General features: G+C 42.2%; 1 protein-coding gene across 1 annotated transcript; it reads right to left on the reverse strand.

The window, feature by feature from the left end:
• Positions 1–320: 320 nt before the first annotated feature.
• LOC311239106 (uncharacterized protein) lies at positions 321–15,525 on the reverse strand. Its single transcript, XM_084327350.1, has 7 exons — positions 14,628–15,525; positions 11,402–11,495; positions 10,140–10,759; positions 9,776–9,844; positions 2,728–3,568; positions 2,340–2,400; positions 321–1,729 (listed from the first exon to the last, which is right to left on the reverse strand). Exons 1-7 carry the CDS (start codon positions 15,018–15,020, stop codon positions 1,693–1,695), a joined length of 2,115 nt encoding a protein of 704 aa, XP_084183476.1. The 5' UTR covers positions 15,021–15,525; the 3' UTR covers positions 321–1,692.
• Positions 15,526–17,349: the final 1,824 nt, after the last annotated feature.

Below are 17,349 nucleotides of genomic sequence, written 5' to 3' on the forward strand. Positions count from 1 at the left end.
GAATGGAAGCGGACATGGCCCGTTAGCCTTCGGGAGAGGTGTTAGTTGGACAATGCCTAGGCTAACCGGCCATGTCCGCTTCCATTCATTGTGCTAAGCTAGGCTAACGTGCAGCCAGAGAGGAGACTGGTATCTATCTTCTTATCTCTCTCTGGTGAAGATGGTAAGCTAATTTCCCTAAATGTTGGTGTGTTCTTTTAACAACCAATCAGATATTACTGACCTGCCAAGTGGGTGCCCCCGGGGTTGCATCCGAAAACTAAAACCACCACTGTGTTCCTCGTCAGAAAGTACAAACAATGTGATCAGAGGCTGGGAAATTATTATTATTATTATTTCATTTTTACATGTTTTTATTCAACATGAAGCTGCTGGTGCCTCTGGGAGTCTGTGGAAAACCTTTATTGCACAGGTGATTAAACTCGCTCAACAATATTGCCTACTGCAGCTTTAAGATGCAATGTTTATCCTTTCATTTCACTTTACACACCTTTGTGTTGTAACAGTTGTCATAATTGTCATAATTTACAAAAGCAATTTTAATACAGCTCTTATTTTGTTCAGTTGTTGTGACCAGTGACTAGAATGTATCCCTTTTCAATGCCACAACAACATGTGTTCTGTTTAATGTCATAGTGAAATACAGGAAATGGTCAAAGGGTTCGAATGTGACTCCATGTATTACCTATGATCTAAAGCATAAATGCCTTAAAACAATGTGAAATTAATATAAAAAGAGGAGCAACATAGTTGATGAGGTAAAAGTACAGTGTGATTTTATTAAAAGTATTTACAGTATAACACTGAGTTATGTACAGCACTATTCTAGTAGCAAGTCAATCAATACATTCACATTTTATCAAACAGATACAACAAGAAAAACATAGTAACACTTTATTTCACAAATACATATAATAAGGACATTCATAATTAACTCTTCAGGTGTATAATCTCATCAATGAGATTAGAATTTTGGTTAACCGTCTGTAGTGTGGTAGTGAAAGGTTAACCTTCTGTAGTGGTAGTGAAAGGGTTAACACAAAACACTACCGCAATGATGAGGCTGATTTAGACTTGCTTCACATTACAAGATACATTACATGTTATAAGAGCTTCTAATGCCTCATACACTGTTAGAACTCATAATAATCCATTATGGCTGCAATCCTTAAAGGTAGACTAACCAAGATTTAGATTATTTCAAATGAGGACCGTGTAGATTCATAAAGTTGTGAAAAGAAGTCAGCACACCGTCTGCAGTGTTCCCAAGTTTAATTCAATTTAACACAACGTTTCGGCCTGTGGCCTTTTTCAAATGTCCACACACACAATGTCATGGACTATGCATATAGTTTAGTCAACAAGGTCCTCATTGCCGGATGAAGACAGTCGATTCAGCCAATAAGGCATGTGCTTATGCCACAAAATTGTGTGGCCATATGTTTCTCACTTCAAAAGAAAATATTCAAATCTTAGTTAGAGCACCTTTAAGCAAGTCAAGTTACCATCTTTTTAAAAGTGCAAAAGTTATTCAAATTCTGTAGGATTCCTTTTATAAAGATATGTTACAAATATAGTAAAAAGTGTATAATACATGTATCGACATATGAGATGTTAGCTTGACGTGTGTTGCAGAATAACCTGAATACTGGAATTATCCAGTTTTCCCACAGCATTTCCTAAGAGATAGAATTAACGACCACGCCATTTGGGGGGCGGTTTCTTAGTTCTGGAAAGAGAGAGAGAGAGAGAGAGAGAGAGAGAGAGAGAGAGAGAGAGAGAGAGAGAGAGAGAGAGAGAGAGAGAGAGAGAGAGAGAGAGATTTACTTCAATTGTGGCTCAATTCTACAAATAGCTTAATTCATTCAGTTAAAGGTGTACAGTAACCTGTAATCCAAATGTAAACAAGCAGGGTGCACCAACACTGAAGCCAACTCATGAGATTGGAGAGATTTTTTCGAATTACAGTCTTAATTACAGCTCAATGATATGATAAGGTAGCAGTGCCGATAAGACAAGTCTTTGCAAATTTTCATCAACATCATTTCATGCTGCTGTAATTAACACACCACATCAGTTGTACCGATGGCATCATTGGTGGCCATATTCAAACACATCTACTCTCATTAACATTTGCATTAACATTAACTGAATGTGTGCAACACTGTTTAGCGTATTTTGATGTGTGTGAGGTTATGCGTAAAATAAATCAGCATAGTTTTTGTTGAAATGCCCCTTTAAGCACAATATCAATTCTCAAGCAGAAATACTGTATAATATATATATAATTTTTTTTACACTGTGTATTCAGCATCCATCAACTAGTACTTCATACTCACTCTGGGACTTGAGTGCTGGCATAGCGCTGTAGGTCATGGAGATGTTGTTGTAATTCATTTGCTGTTAACAAAATGCAAACATTTTGAGTTATTGCAGTATTGCCGTGTACATTCTGAGTAATCTGTACATTCATTGTATATTGATAATGATTTTATTTTTCGAATGTATTGTTCATCATAGCGCTTCTCTAAAGCAAAGGGTTTCGCAGAAAATCTAAAGAATAATATGAATAAACATTTAAAATAAAAAGTTAAATAATTTTCTTTTTTAATGTGTATTAATATTACTCTTTAAATAGTACACATAATAATAGACGGTAGTATAATAGACAGAAAAGAAAACAACATATAAACAAGAAATAACGTCTCTTATGTCACTCATTCTTACCTGTGCCTGAGGCCCCTTGCCCTGCTCCGTATGAAGACCCCGTCCCGCCAGAACTACCTCCCGTGTTCCTTCCTAATCCACTATTCCCGAGCCCTGTACTGCCCAAACCTGTTGAACTTGACCCCAACCCTTTAAAGACATTACCCCACGCTCCTGCGCCAGCCGATCCCACCCCAGTTGACCCCTTGTTGCCCAGCGACGAGGACCCTGCTCCCCCTAATCCAGTGCTGGGGTTTGAGCCTGTCTTACTGGAGCCTAGCCCAGTGGAGAATAAGCCAGTTTTGGACGCAGTTGACCCAAAACTCGACCCAGTACTGGGGTTCGAGACTGGCTTACTGGAGCCTAGCCCAGTGGAGAATAAGCTAGTTTTGGACGCAGTTGACCCAGAACTCGACCCAGTACTGGGGTTTGAGGCTGTCTTACTGGAGCCTAACCCAGTGGAGAATAAACTAGTTTTGGACGCAGTTGACCCAAAACTCGACCCAGAACTCGACCCAGTACTGGGGTTCGAGACTGGCTTACTGGAGCCTAGCCCAGTGGAGAATAAGCTAGTTTTGGATGCAGTTGACCCAAAACTCGACCCAGAACTCGACCCAGTACTGGGGTTCGAGACTGGCTTATTGGAGCCTAGCCCAGTGGAGAATAAGCCAGTTTTGGACGCAGTTGACCCAAAACTCGACCCAGAACTCGACCCAGTACTGGGGTTCGAGACTGGCTTACTGGAGCCTAACCCAGTGGAACCTAAGCCCGTATTTGACCCAGTTGACCCGTAGCTCCTGTTCCAGGGTGACCCAGACTGACCCTGGCCACCCGTTCCAGAGCTTGCACTTCCGGACACACCCTGTAATAAAATGAGAGATGATCATTATTACCATGTGAACAATGATACTGATATTGGGTTATTATTCTTTACTTGAGGCGCATTCCAGATTCAAATTCAGATTCAGATAACTTTTAATCGCCATTATGTTTAAAAAAATAAATAAAAAAACACACATAGGAACGTGATACAGCATTTACAGTGCAGTGCATATACTTTTTTCACAGATAAAAATACAACGAGACAAAACAATGAAGTGCAATGGCTGATGACATGTTGACTGTCAGTGCAAAATAAAGTATAAAATTCCAACTCTAGCAGTTCCCCATAGCGAGGGGGAGGGGGGCTTGGAGCAGGGGGACACCTGACTCATTAGCTAGGCGAGCTGCTGAGGGGAAGAAACGATTAGTCTTCGAAGAATTTTTTATGTCTTGGGCAGCCGTAGCCGTCTGCCGTGGCCGTGGGGGAGCATGGTGAAGAGGTTGTGACCTGGGTGGGCAGAGTCTGCCATGATCTGCATTGTGAACAATGTTAATGGGCTACAATGGATATACGAGCCCCCTGAGTCCCCTCTCTAGAAAGACGTCAAGGACCAACATTGAGATGGCTTGGTGCCCGTCCACATCAGGGCCTTCTGACTCAGTGATGCCCACGGCAGTGCAGGGGCGGACACATTATACATGCATTATGCCACAGTAGCAGCAGACGGTTCCCTGTTCTCGCCCCTCTGCCCTCATGTTCTCCTGCTATTGTTCCTCACAGACAATTTTCCTCTTCCTCTTCCCCTCCTCTCCTCCCCTGCCCGCTGTAGCTGGATCATATCCAGCATCCTCCCAGCTCGCTTTGATCCCATCGCCACACGTGTTATGTAAGATCTTTATATGTCTCAAAGTGGCAAGACGTGAGGTTTGTTTACAACGAGGCGCCTTCATATAAACAAAGGCCGTCTTTTGATGACGCTGCGGCGATCGCGGACATGGGAACGTTTGATCAAAAGCAAAGGAAACTTTGTGACGGAGGACAAACGTCAGAGAGGGGACTCCCTAGAAACTTGGTGTCTTGTGTATAAACCTCTAACACTAATCTTAAAAGACTAATGTAATGATGCATGGTGCATATTGCCTATACTGTCCATGTGCTAATAATAATATCAATTACAATTATTACTAATATTATCAATTATATGCATTGTCTAGTGAGCTCCGGTGTTCTACTGTGGACCAAGTCTGAAGTTTGTTGTCTATTCAAGAAGACTTCTCCATTCTGAGAGCACCGGGTAGGCCTACACTACGGTTACCTTTTATGTGGGTGGGTGGCCTGAGTGCAAGACATTTCATCTAACATAATCTCAGTAAAAATGTATTTTACCAGGTGTGAAATGCAGCTAGCATTACACAAACACCTGGGACCAGCCAGTGGGTAACCTGCTAAGGGAAGGTGGGTATTGTGAGACTTTGGGCATCCTATTTGTGCTCACACTGGCCATTCTGTACATTTTACTGTATATTTCTGGCTGTATATTTGAGATCTTAGAATGTATATACATACCAGTATTTCATTCTTTATTCTTATTTTTATTCTTATTCGTGACTTTTGTTTTTGACTACCTAAATGTTTACCGTTTACTGTGAGCGATCTGTAGTGTTGAATTTCCCTCAGGATAAATAAAGGATTTATATTCTATTCTATTCTATTCTATTCTATTCTATTCTATTCTATTCTATTCTATTCTATTCTATTCTATTCTATTCTATTCTATTCTATTCTATTCTATTCTAGTTCACACAAGGAATGTGATAGTATTCCTATGGACCTATACAACAGCCACCTGTTGAGAGTCTCTGTCTAAACGAAGAGTTTTAAAAGCTCAGCAGAAATTCTAGACCATCTTTAAGTCCTATTTTTAAAAACCTATAATCATGTCCTTGTTTGGTCTTGTTTCATTGTTACTATTTTCATCATTGGCTTAGAATTTAGTATGCCTGGTGATAGTATATAAGACGCTTGTACACTCTGTTCTTGGCAGAATGTCTTTGACATCTCCATGCTACAGTATATTCTACCGTAAGTGTCTGTGTCTTTCAAATCCTTTACATTTCAAAGTAAAATTGGAACTGAAAAAGTGAATAAGCAATGTTATATTCTGGATTTTAAAATGTGTATATTAAAAGTCCTGTAAGAGGCCTGGCCAGTGTATTAGAAATCCTCCTCGAGGTACTAGGTTGGACCTAGTTTTAGAAGTCCTCTGGGAGGCCAGGTATATTCTGTATTAGTAAAACTTGAGTTGTAAAAGACCTTGGAGGCCTTACCGCTGTAGACAAAGTCTTACATAGCCTGTCCTAGGACAGTGAATGCAGGAATGAATTACAGATTAATTATGAGCAGATTTTATGTCGACTAGTCTGCATTTGTTCTCATACTTGTCTCATTGCGCTGTACTTCAGTCTGCAGGGTAAGCTTAGACATACAATTGTTAACATTTAACGGGTAGGATGTTTTATGTTTTGTGTATGTGTTCTGTTGTGTGAGCGGTCGCTCAAGCAGTGTGTATAGAAAATAGGGTACTTCCTGACCCGACGAGGAAACAAACTGGGACTGGGTCCACTGGGAGGATCTGAGGGACATGCGGGCCACCATGGGTCAACTGAACAGGTCACAGAGAAGACGAGGAGAACGGCCATGGTCAAGGAAGCCAGAGCTCCCATCAACCTCACCGGCTCCCTCACCATTGTGTTATCTTTTACATTTTTTTGTTGATTACGTTAATTTGACGTCTCCACGCTAGAGTATATTCTGCCCGTTGCAACATGTTTTCCCCTTGCAACGTATTCTTTTTCCCATACTTTGCTTGTTCACCTTTGAATAAACCTCTGAAAGATTCATTCTACCTTTCATTATTGAAGATTTTCAGATAAACGCAACAGTAATACTATAGTCTACTACTGAAGATTAGGCAGTGACATTGATTGGCATATTCTAAATGTCTAGAAGAAGTGGTGGGGTATACACAATATCCCTGTATATACCCTCGACTACACCACTGATGTGCTGCCTTTCTTGTTTTGATACGTATGATTATTATTTATGTTCTAATATCATTGGCCGGCCTCCAGATTACTACTTCCCTTCACACTATTGGAGGAAATGACAGCTGATAAAACGTTGTTTGTTTCAGCAGCTGCTGCACAGCTCTTCTAAGTGAGGCTCCAGGGCCCTATTCCCCGTACCTGGCTAACTGAGTTAGCTGGATAATTTTCAGCATAGCTTGACTTAAGCCAGACATTTCCGTTCCCCGACGTCAGATTTTCTAAGTCGCTATGGCAACAGATCGAAAAGTTTGAACCTGCTCCAGAGCAGGTTTAGTTGAGTTAGCTGGATATAAGCTGGCCACTCCCTCGGAACAAAATGGCAGCTCCCTTCCTCAGAGATTGATTGATTGATTGATTGGAAACTTACAGATTGCAGAATGGGGTACAATACAGTACGGCTCAATACACACAATTGTTAAGGGGATGCAGACCCAGAGAAAGACTTTCGTCTTGTTTACATCAGGGTCCCCCATTTTCAATTCATAATGACATTTATGACATACATGACATACAGATATACAGATATATCATGACATTTATGACATACATGACATACAGATATACAGATATATCATGACATTTATGACATACATGACATACAGATATACAGTACTGTTATATTTGTGACATACAAGATATGCAAATATACAGTACTGTTAAACAGAGATCCTAACAGAAAATATATATACGAGGGGGAGGAAACTGTACATTGGGAGGGGGTGGGTGGGTGGGAGGGGCTGTTTGGACATTTACGGGGGCCAGTTTCTAATTGCAGCCTCCCGTAGGTGCTCTTTGATCCCATTATACCATTCTGAATAATGTTTTCGCGAGATGATTTACAGAATGTATTGATTTCATAGAATGTGTGAAATAGGCCTATAATTAAAAACAATTAAAATACATTAAACTGGTAAAATAAATGCTTTTGAAATGTAAAATAATAGACCTAAAAAATTCTGATAATAAATCATATTCAGCCTATGGATTTCCTACATACTGCACGACACCTGTTTGAGCTGCGGGATGAGGCGCGCTTGTTTCTGATGGAGAATGTGTCCCAGATCGCTGCCCACCTCCGATGCCGACTAGATATCAATTGAGGGGGAATACGCACAGCTATACCTACCTATTCGAAAAAAACATTATCTGCACTGACCTATATAAAAAATAAGTACAGATCACGTCTGAATGAATGTGGAGGATGATCTCCGAGTCGCTGTCTCCAAAATTAAACCCAGACTATTGCCCATCCATCTCATTAGGTGAGTTGAACATTATAGCCTTCTAAATGAAACACGCTATATGTATTCATTTTATGGTTGTTTGATTATTGTGTTATTTTGTGTAGTTATTGTGCGTGTTAAAAGCCTCCAATGCATATGTGTGCGTGTGAACATTTGCATGTTTCAACCACCTCTATATAATAATGGGGGTCGCGACTCTCTGACACCGTTATTTCGGGGGTCGCGGCCTGAAAACTTTAGGAACGATGTATTTATTATATTACATGATACCTAAGCGCATACAGTACAGATATCCTCATAAGTATCTATTAATTCGTATCAATTAGATATACTCTTTATCTTTGGGCTTGTTTTTGTATACTTATTCTGAAAGAGTTGAAATAATTATTTTCGCTAGCAAGATTTCATTCGATTATTCATTCCATTAAGCCTATTGCCAGCAGTTACATTTAAATAAATATAATCTGATTGATTGGGGTAATGAGGGACTTAAAATCTGCCTATAGATTATGCATTTAACTTGTCGGCAAGGCTATTGAGCCGTACTGTATTGTACCCATTCTGCAATCTTGTTAATAAAGTTTTAAATCAATCAATCAATCAATGCCGTTAGAAAATCAGGATTTCTGCGATCGACACCTGCTGTCTTTTCAACTGAAGCGGCCGCGCACACTTATCCTGAGTATCAAGTCTGGTTCGAATGAACTAGACTGAATCAGCCTTCGAGGAACAGGGAAATCCTGGATTCAAACATCGGGTTAATTGAATCTGGATAATGGGACTTTTGATCGACTTAGTTGAACCAGGTACGGTGAATAGGGCCCTGGACACATACTTATGTGTAGACTCTCACCAGGACAAAGACACAAGAGCACTCTCTTGTGATATATCACATTCACCTATACTTCTGTGTAGACTCTCACCAGGACAAAGACACCAGAGCACTCTCTTGTGATATATCACATTCACCTATACTTCTGTGTAGACTCTCACCAGGACAAAGACACAAGAGCACTCTCTTGTGATATATCACATTCACCTATACTTCTGTGTAGACTCTCACCAGGACAAAGACACCAGAGCACTCTCTTGTGATATATCACATTCACCTATACTTCTGTGTAGACTCTCACCAGGACAAAGACACAAGAGCACTCTCTTGTGATATATCACATTCACCTAATACTTCTGTATAGACTCTCACCAGGACAAAGACACCAGAGCACTCTCTTGTGATATATCACATTCACCTATACTTCTGTGTAGACTCTCAACAGGACAAATACACCAGAGCACTCTCTTGTGATATATCACATGCACATAATACTTCTGTGTAGACTGACTCTCACCAGGACAAAGACACCAGAGCACTCTCTTGTGATATATCACATTCACACCAAGTGATTTGGCAGTGATTTGGATTGACTGCAAATGCACGGGCTGTCCAAAGATTAGAAGACTTATAGAAACATAGTCATAGTTCAAATGGACCAATATTTGGTTGCTGGCTGGTATTCACTGGTTGTACACCTTCACTATGTTTACTTTATTTTCACCCATAACCAGACAGACTTTTTATTTAATTTTTTTTAATTATTTTTACTTCATTAGTTCATACATGAATTTTCTATAAATCGACTTTACAGATTCATCATTCTGGCCTCACTTGAAATATTCTCAAAGCTCTAGAAATGACAAGAGAAAAATCCGAACTGGAAACAACTAGTAAGGGAGTAGAATCCAGGTGTTCAGTGACCGATATTGATTTTACTGTACCAATAAACCTTTTTTAGAAGTTGAAATATTTGATAAAAATGGGACTGAACTTGTAAATAAAGGTTAAAGACTATGGTGAAAGACAGAAATGTGCTAATCCTTATTATGTTTCTTCTCACCTTGTGGGCACATGAGGCGTTGAGCTGCCTCTGCTGATCTTTGAGGAGCTGGATCTCTTCATTTTTCACCTTGATAGAAAGATAAAAAGATAGATAGATAGAAACAATAGTTACTGCTGTGTGATTTATCTGATGATATTTATCCGATAAGCACTGCCCATACGTCCTGTCCCATATGTTTATTTTTGTGCATTACTTCACAACAACAGTGACAACGACAACAATGACAACGACAACGACGAAGACAATGACAACAACAGCGATGACGACAACAACAACAATGACAACAACAACCGCAACAACAACAACAACAACAACAACAGCAACAACAGCAACAATGCGACAGACATCTGTTCTGTTTCACCTTGAGGTTCATGTCCTGCAGCTCTCTGTCTCCACTCAATCTCTTCTTCTCCACCAGCAGCTTCTCCTTCTCCTGGTCACACATCAGCTGGTGCTTCTGTGTGCTCTGCGTGTGCTCCAGGATCAGGCCACTCCGGTTCTTGCTGCACCAGATGTGGTCCTCCCTCAGTCTCCAGTTCTCCGCCTTCTGGCGGCTGCTCTCCTGCTGGATGCGAGACACCTGGCTCCCCACGTTGTCCAGGTAGCGCTGGAACCGGTCCTCCACCTCCCGCGACAGGCTGGTGCAGTTGCTGCGGATCTGCTCCAGGTTGTCCCGCTGCTTCTCGCAGGTGAGCTGGAAGGAGATGTGGTGGGGGAACAGGGAGTCGATCTTGCCCAGGAAGGCCCTGGTGACGTTGGAGATGCCGCTCAAGGAGTGTGCGAAGTCCTCCTGGCACTTGACCCTGTAGTCGGTCAGCTCCTTCTCCACCGTGGCCTTGTCCCTCCTCAGTCGGATGGCGTCCAGGTTGATGTTGTCCCTCTCCTTGGTCAACTGCTCCATCTCCCCCCTGGTCCTCAGGGAGCTCTGGGTGAAGTTGGACTGCACCAGCTGAAGACGCATCTCACAGGTCCTGTCATTGCCTATTATATGGTCAAAGTACACAATTTATTTTTTAACCCTTTCACTACCACACTACCAAATGGTTAACCCCTTCACTGCAACAATACAGAAGGTTAACCCTTTCACTGCCACACGACAAAGGGTTAACCCTTTCACAACCACACTACAGAAGGTCAACCCTTTCACTACCACACTACATACGGTAACCGTCTGTAGTGTAGTGTGGTAGTGAAAGGGTTAAAAGCAAACTTTTTTTGTTTGTTTTTTTGTTTTCAGACCAGGAATTGACAGATGGGACTGCTTTTTTGTAGCTAAGTGTGTGTCGTGGCAGGGTTTCACTCTGAAAGCAAGAGGTTCCAAAAAGCTATTCATTGACTGTTACCACAGGAGAACATTTTGTGGTGCAAATGCAATACAGAGCTGTTTCAGTCTTTTTAATAATTTTTTGGTGCTGAAAAGAACCCATTTCAATGGTTCTTTATAACACCAACAAGTTAACAAGGTTCTATGCAGCAACAAAAGAGGTTCCCCTGTGATTATGGCCCAACATGCCTCTGGAGAGCTGTGTATGAGAAGAAATGTTGAACGGGTTGTTTTGATCCGGTGTATTCAGAATTCAGTAGGCCTATTCAGAAATGGAACGAGATGTTCATTGAACTTACTAAAAGCATTCACAATTGGAGTTCGACATCCTGGTGCTGAAGGGCATTGAGGCGAGGAGAACTTGCACATCTGCAGATCCATATTGCATTGAAGCTGTTGATATCAATCAAAGAGGTGGCATTATTATCTTACAATTATCCAAAGCGCTTTACAACATATATGCCTCACATTCACCCATTCACTCACACATTCACACACCGACGGCAGAGGCGACCATGCATTGGTGCCCAACCTGCTCATCAGGAGCAGTTGCTCCAAGGACACTTCAACACGCTGCCGGGTGGAGCTGGAACCGAATCCGATTACCAGACGCCCGCTCTACCTCCTGAGCCCCAATTCATACTACGGGCCAGTTTGACCAAAACAGAAATATTCTAGATCTGGTCTTGCACAATCTTCATGTTTCCAAGAGCCATCTAGCTGAAATGCCTGCCGTCTGTCTGTTTGTGCAGCCTAGTCAGAACAACCATGTAAACCTTCATTTCTGTAGGCCTTGTTTTTGAATGGGGATTGGACACATTGAATTGAATGCGTATCATGTATGTATTGTGTTGTGACATCATGTCCCTGGCCACCTTGGGCTGGAATTTTAAACTCTATTTTGCACTGACAACATGTCATTAGCCATTGCACTTTATTGTCTTGTCTCGTTGTTGCACCTTGTCCTGTTTAGCACTTTTTTTTATCTGTGAAAAAAGTGTATGCACTGTACTGTAAATGCCGTATCACGTTCCTATGTGTGTTTTGTAAACATAATAGGTCGATTAAAGTTATCAGAATCTGAATCTGAATCTGGAGATGCTGTGGGCTAAACTGGATAACAATCTGTCCTCAACGCATGTTGGCTGCATTTTACACCTTAACTTTCATTACATTGTTTAAAGGGATAGGTCAGATTTTTTAAACCTTTTTTCTTCCTATGGGAGACAGATTTTATTGTTTGAGATGTTTTACTGAAATGTACTTTATTCTTTTATAGTGTTCTCAATTCTGAAACGGAACATGTACCCGTGTACTCAGAACGCTCCCCTGGGTGCTCTCAGCGTCCCCTATACAATCTTCCCTGACGCATTGTCTACGGAGCAGCTTCAGATTGGACACCTGATGACCAGGGGCGGCGGGGGGGAGGAGCTAGCAGGGTCTTAAGCCCCCTCTGAAAAAGGCTTAGCCCCCTCTAAGCCCCCCCTCCCAGTTATGTTTTTTATTTTATTTATATATAAAATACATTACGAATGTATTTTAGCGAAGAACTGAGAAATTTGGCAGAGAGACGGCAACATTATCGTGGGTTTGCGTGATGAGTATCTCCACCTCTTTTATTGTGAAGCTGTATCTATCTACCGGACGTCATCAAAAGCATGTCTGTCACTATAGCCAATTGAAATGCTAGAAATGGTCACGTGGACTGGGAGAACCAATGGAATAGTCCCACCGGGACTACACCAATAGTCCCTAACGCACTTTCACTTCCGCGTTCGAGATGCGTGCGAGTTCAAAAAACAAAACAAACATCTTTGGATATAAATAAGAACGATTCGGGGAAATATAACGCTTCTTTTAATAAACAGGAGCCATACATAAAATACGGGTTTATCGCAACAGGTCGGTGATTCTTGCATGCCGAGCCGACGTCCTCTCTGCATAATATGTGGCGACAACAACAACAACAACAACGAGGCAAGTTGGCAGATAAAGTAGCTGCTGCATTCAACGCCAATCTGGAATTGGAGGGGCGGCGAGTGGATATGTGACATGTTTCAAACATTAGCAGGGATTTTGGAGGACTTAACAACAAACAAGGTAGGGTGAGTCGTGTTTGCATGCATTCTGATCTGTTCGTCACCCGCCGCGGTGATCTGACTGCAACAGCTGATCTGCTGTTCATGAATGAATGAATGAAAAACAGATTGCAGAACGGGTACAATACAGTACGGCGCAATACACACAATTGTTAAGGGGATGCAGACCAGAGAAAAACGTTTTTATTTTTTTTCAATATCAGTATATTAAATTAGCCATTGTTTTTGATCCTGGCCCGCCAAGAAACGGCTTGTGGAAAATATGGCCCGTGGCCAAACCTAATAGCCGACCCCTAGCCTATATTAGCCGGTATTTTGTTTGTTGCATTAAAATTCATTAGCCCCTGCTATAAACAATCCAGCCCCTCCAAAGCTCCCGCGAGGCCAATTCTCTGGCGCCGCTACTGCTGATGACATCAAGTGTGAGTTTTAGCACTCTAGTTTTTGGATTTGGGAGAGCGTTGTTTGTGTTCACTAATATTTGTGGACTGTTTTAGACCAGAGGAATAACATGCATGAATTCAGAAATTGTCCGTAGTTCCCTTTTAATTCCTCTTCCTGAATCAATAAAGGAATATCTTATCTTAACACCCTGTGAGGCCCTCGTTGCAAGATTACAACATCACTTTTAGCTATTTCTCAGCTATAAGTCTGTAAATGTTTATTTAAAAATGTTTGATCACATTTACATAGTCAATGGGTCCTGTTGTTCAGCCTCACAATGCTATTGGATAGTAAATGTGTTTATATGTCCCACATTCTGGCCTCTGAAGTTGATAATGTCAATTACATTTGGGCCTTACAGTATATGGTTTTAAGAGTGTTGAATTAAATTCACACCAAGACACATTTTACTAGAAACAGATAGTCAAAAGACAGGAACGTTCACAAAAAGCTCAGACCAAATGCAACAAATGAACAGTTTAATAGTTTAATAGTTTAAGGCTTTACATTTTGGGTGGGGGATTGTTACCTGAAATGCATCAATCTAAATTTCTAAAATAAAATATTATATTGGCCTGATTCCATAATGTTTTAGGAAACATTTTGTATGCAAGGGTGTCACCCCCCTCTTTATATGTTTAACATAACTTTTCACATATTCAATGCATGTCGTATAATTTTACCAAATAATCCATATGATTAGTTAAGAACATGTCATTTGATATGTGAGCACATTGTTTTTAAGCGTGTTTACTAGGGACATGAGTTGTACATTTGGAATAACTAGCTGCAGCACATCAATTCCACGATCGTCTAACGGTTGGTTTATAACAATATAAAACTGAATTGTCCCTATAACTTGTTTTGCCACACAACATGGCGCTGTGCCACAGCACTCCGATTGTCATTTAATGATAATCACCTGCTATTTACTTACAATCCCCATTTTTTTTTGTCAGCAATGGAATAGTAGGAATCTCACCAGCTTAGAGTTGAAGTCGCTGATGATGGCGTAGGAGGTGTTGGCCAGGTAGCGCAGGTCGTGCAGCGTCCTGTCGTACCACCACCTGTCCGCCAGGGTGCCGTTGAGGACCTGTGTGAGGTTCCTCCGCTGCTGCCGGAGGTCCCTGTTCTCCACGGACAGCTTGGTGAAGCTCTTCTCCAGGTCCTGGATCCGCGTGGAGGACGCGGAGTCCGCCTGCTTGCCGTACACCAGGAAGAGCACCAGGCTGACGATGATGAGCGACTGGATGAGCGAGGAGAAGAAGAAGATGATGCGCATGTAGTAGCCGCAGCTCTTGCCCTTCTGACGCTTCTTCTTCTGCGGCGTGAACTTGGAGGCCGGCGAGTACCTGTTGCTGTAGCTGCTGTACATGATGCTGATGGAGCCACGGGGTGCCTTTAGAGACTAACGTTTAGAGATCTAGAGACGAGGCGCTACAGTGCGGCTTATGACCTCGAGGAACAACTGATGACGGTGAATTCTTGAGCCACTAAAGGAAGCAAAGGCAAAGTCAGTCTGCAACCCCTCCACCCTGCAGCAGAGAATAGTCAACACCAATCTACTGAACACTTCTGAGTGCCAAGCCCAGCTCAATAAAGGTCCACTCTCAGCAAGACCAGCGCCCGGTCTCCTCCTGGTCACTTTGACGGTCCCAGGGCTCTGCTCTTCTATATCAAAACGGCAAAAGATAATGGTCAATAATGTCGGCGGAGCCACCAAAGTTCAGGGTTCTTCTCTCCGATAGTTTCCTTCACCGCTCTGGAGACAAGGGCTGAGTTATGGCCTCCTCCTGCCCAGAGACGGTGCTCAGAGTCCTCAGACGGCCCAGAAGCAGAGGAGGCAGGACAGACGTTTCCTCTCCGTAGTGTTGATACCGTGTGAGTAGATACGATTGTGGGTGAGGTGTAAACACGACAGGGAGTTTATAAACTCCTGATGGCCACACACTTCCCATGTTGAGTCTCAAACCTGACTGAGCCCCTCCCTCTCTCTCCTCTCTTCCCTTTGTAACATCACACACACACACACACACACACACACACACACACACACACACACACACACACACACACACACACACACACACACACACACACACACACACACACACACACACACACACACACACACACACACACACACACATTCACACACACACACACACACACACACACACACACGCACACACACAAACCAAAAGGCAGAAGTGAACACAACGTCACAGACACACGCATGCCTCACACACACACACACACACACACACACACACACACACACACACACACACACACACGCACATACGCACATATGCACATAGACACACACACACACACACACACACACACATCCATGAACCAAAAGGCAGAAGTGAACACAACGTCACAGACACACGCATGCCACACACACACACACACACACACACACACACAGACACGCATGTGTATACTGACAGTGAGCATACATACATGCACCCATAGACACACTGTCTTTTATCACGTGCACTGCACACACACACACACACACACACACACACACACACACACACACACACACACACACACACACACATACACACACACACACACACCTTTATAGTTTTCCTCCCTGACCCCAGGTTGTGTGTGTGCTACTGCTTTGTTTGCCAACACATCAGACCATGTGACAGAAGGAGTTGTTTGGAAAAGACGTTGTTATGATCTCTGTCACCTGTCAGAGAGGAAGGGGCCGACATCCCCCAAGGACTTTGTGTTCGGTAACACTTTACTTTAACAATGCAGTACCAGAGTCAGATGAAGAAGATAGATTTCAGTTGAATTTCTGTGCGTCCAGTATACAGAAGGAAATGCGTGCTAGCTGAAGTTAGCGCAAGAACTGGAAGCAGGGGGAATCTGGGAATCTAGCTCAGTCAAAAGTGAATTAACATTGTACTCTGGTTACTCTGGCCAATCAGTCAGTCTGTCTTTTCTCAGTAGTTGTAAATGATATCAGTTAGCTGCTAGTCCACAAACAAGTAATGAAACTAGTTTGCTGACTTCCGGTTTGAGATGTTCGGGTAGACGGCCATTGTAAAGAGCTCCCGGTCAAAGAACAACGAAAAAGGAAGTTAAAATATCTAAAACAAAATAAAAAGTGACAATTCAATGATATAAGAGAAAAGGAAGGATGAACACGAGAAAAAGGGAAAGAAAAGCGACCCCAGAAGAAGTACAAACACCGGAGGAAAGTTATCAATACGAGGAGGTGACGCAGGACGTAAATCAAGTTAGCATGGCGCAAGGCGACAGAGCAGAGGTGCCCACTTGGGTAGAGGAGCTACAAGCTAGCATACAGACAAGCATCCAAGCTAACACGCAGAACATCCAGAACAATATCGACAGACTCAGAGAAGAATTAAAGAAGGGTCAGGACGAGCTCAGAGAAGAAATAAATAAGAGACTTGAGACAATTGATGGAAAACTACAGGAACAAGAGAAAGACATAAGGATGTTAGAAGAAAGGACGGCTGGAAGGGAGGAATGGAATACAGAAATATAAGGAATTCTAATGGCGACGCTCGAACAACAAAACATGATGAGAGAAAAGCTAACGGACTTGGAGGGGAGGTCAAGGAGAAATAATATACGAATATGGGGACTGAGAGAAGGGATAGAAGGAGACTCGATGACCAAATATGTAGACAACCTAATTCGAAAAGAATTAG

The sequence above is a fragment of the Notolepis coatsorum genome (assembly GCF_963971535.1).
Source record: "Notolepis coatsorum genome assembly, chromosome: 13".
Classification (NCBI taxonomy): domain Eukaryota; kingdom Metazoa; phylum Chordata; class Actinopteri; order Aulopiformes; family Paralepididae; genus Notolepis; species Notolepis coatsorum.

What these genes read in the sequence shown, in the direction of transcription:
- LOC311239106 (XM_084327350.1), bottom strand. Translation starts at nt 15,020, where the DNA reads ATGTACAGCAGCTACAGCAACAGGTACTCGCCGGCCTCCAAGTTCACG. An exon ending in ACGCCTCATGTGCCCACAAG is followed by an intron (nt 3,569 to 9,775) that starts GTGAGAAGAAAC and finishes ATTTTATTACAG; the next exon opens with GGTGTGTCCGGAAGTGCAAG. An exon ending in GCCAGCACTCAAGTCCCAGA is followed by an intron (nt 1,730 to 2,339) that starts GTGAGTATGAAG and finishes CTCTCTTTCCAG; the next exon opens with AACTAAGAAACCGCCCCCCA.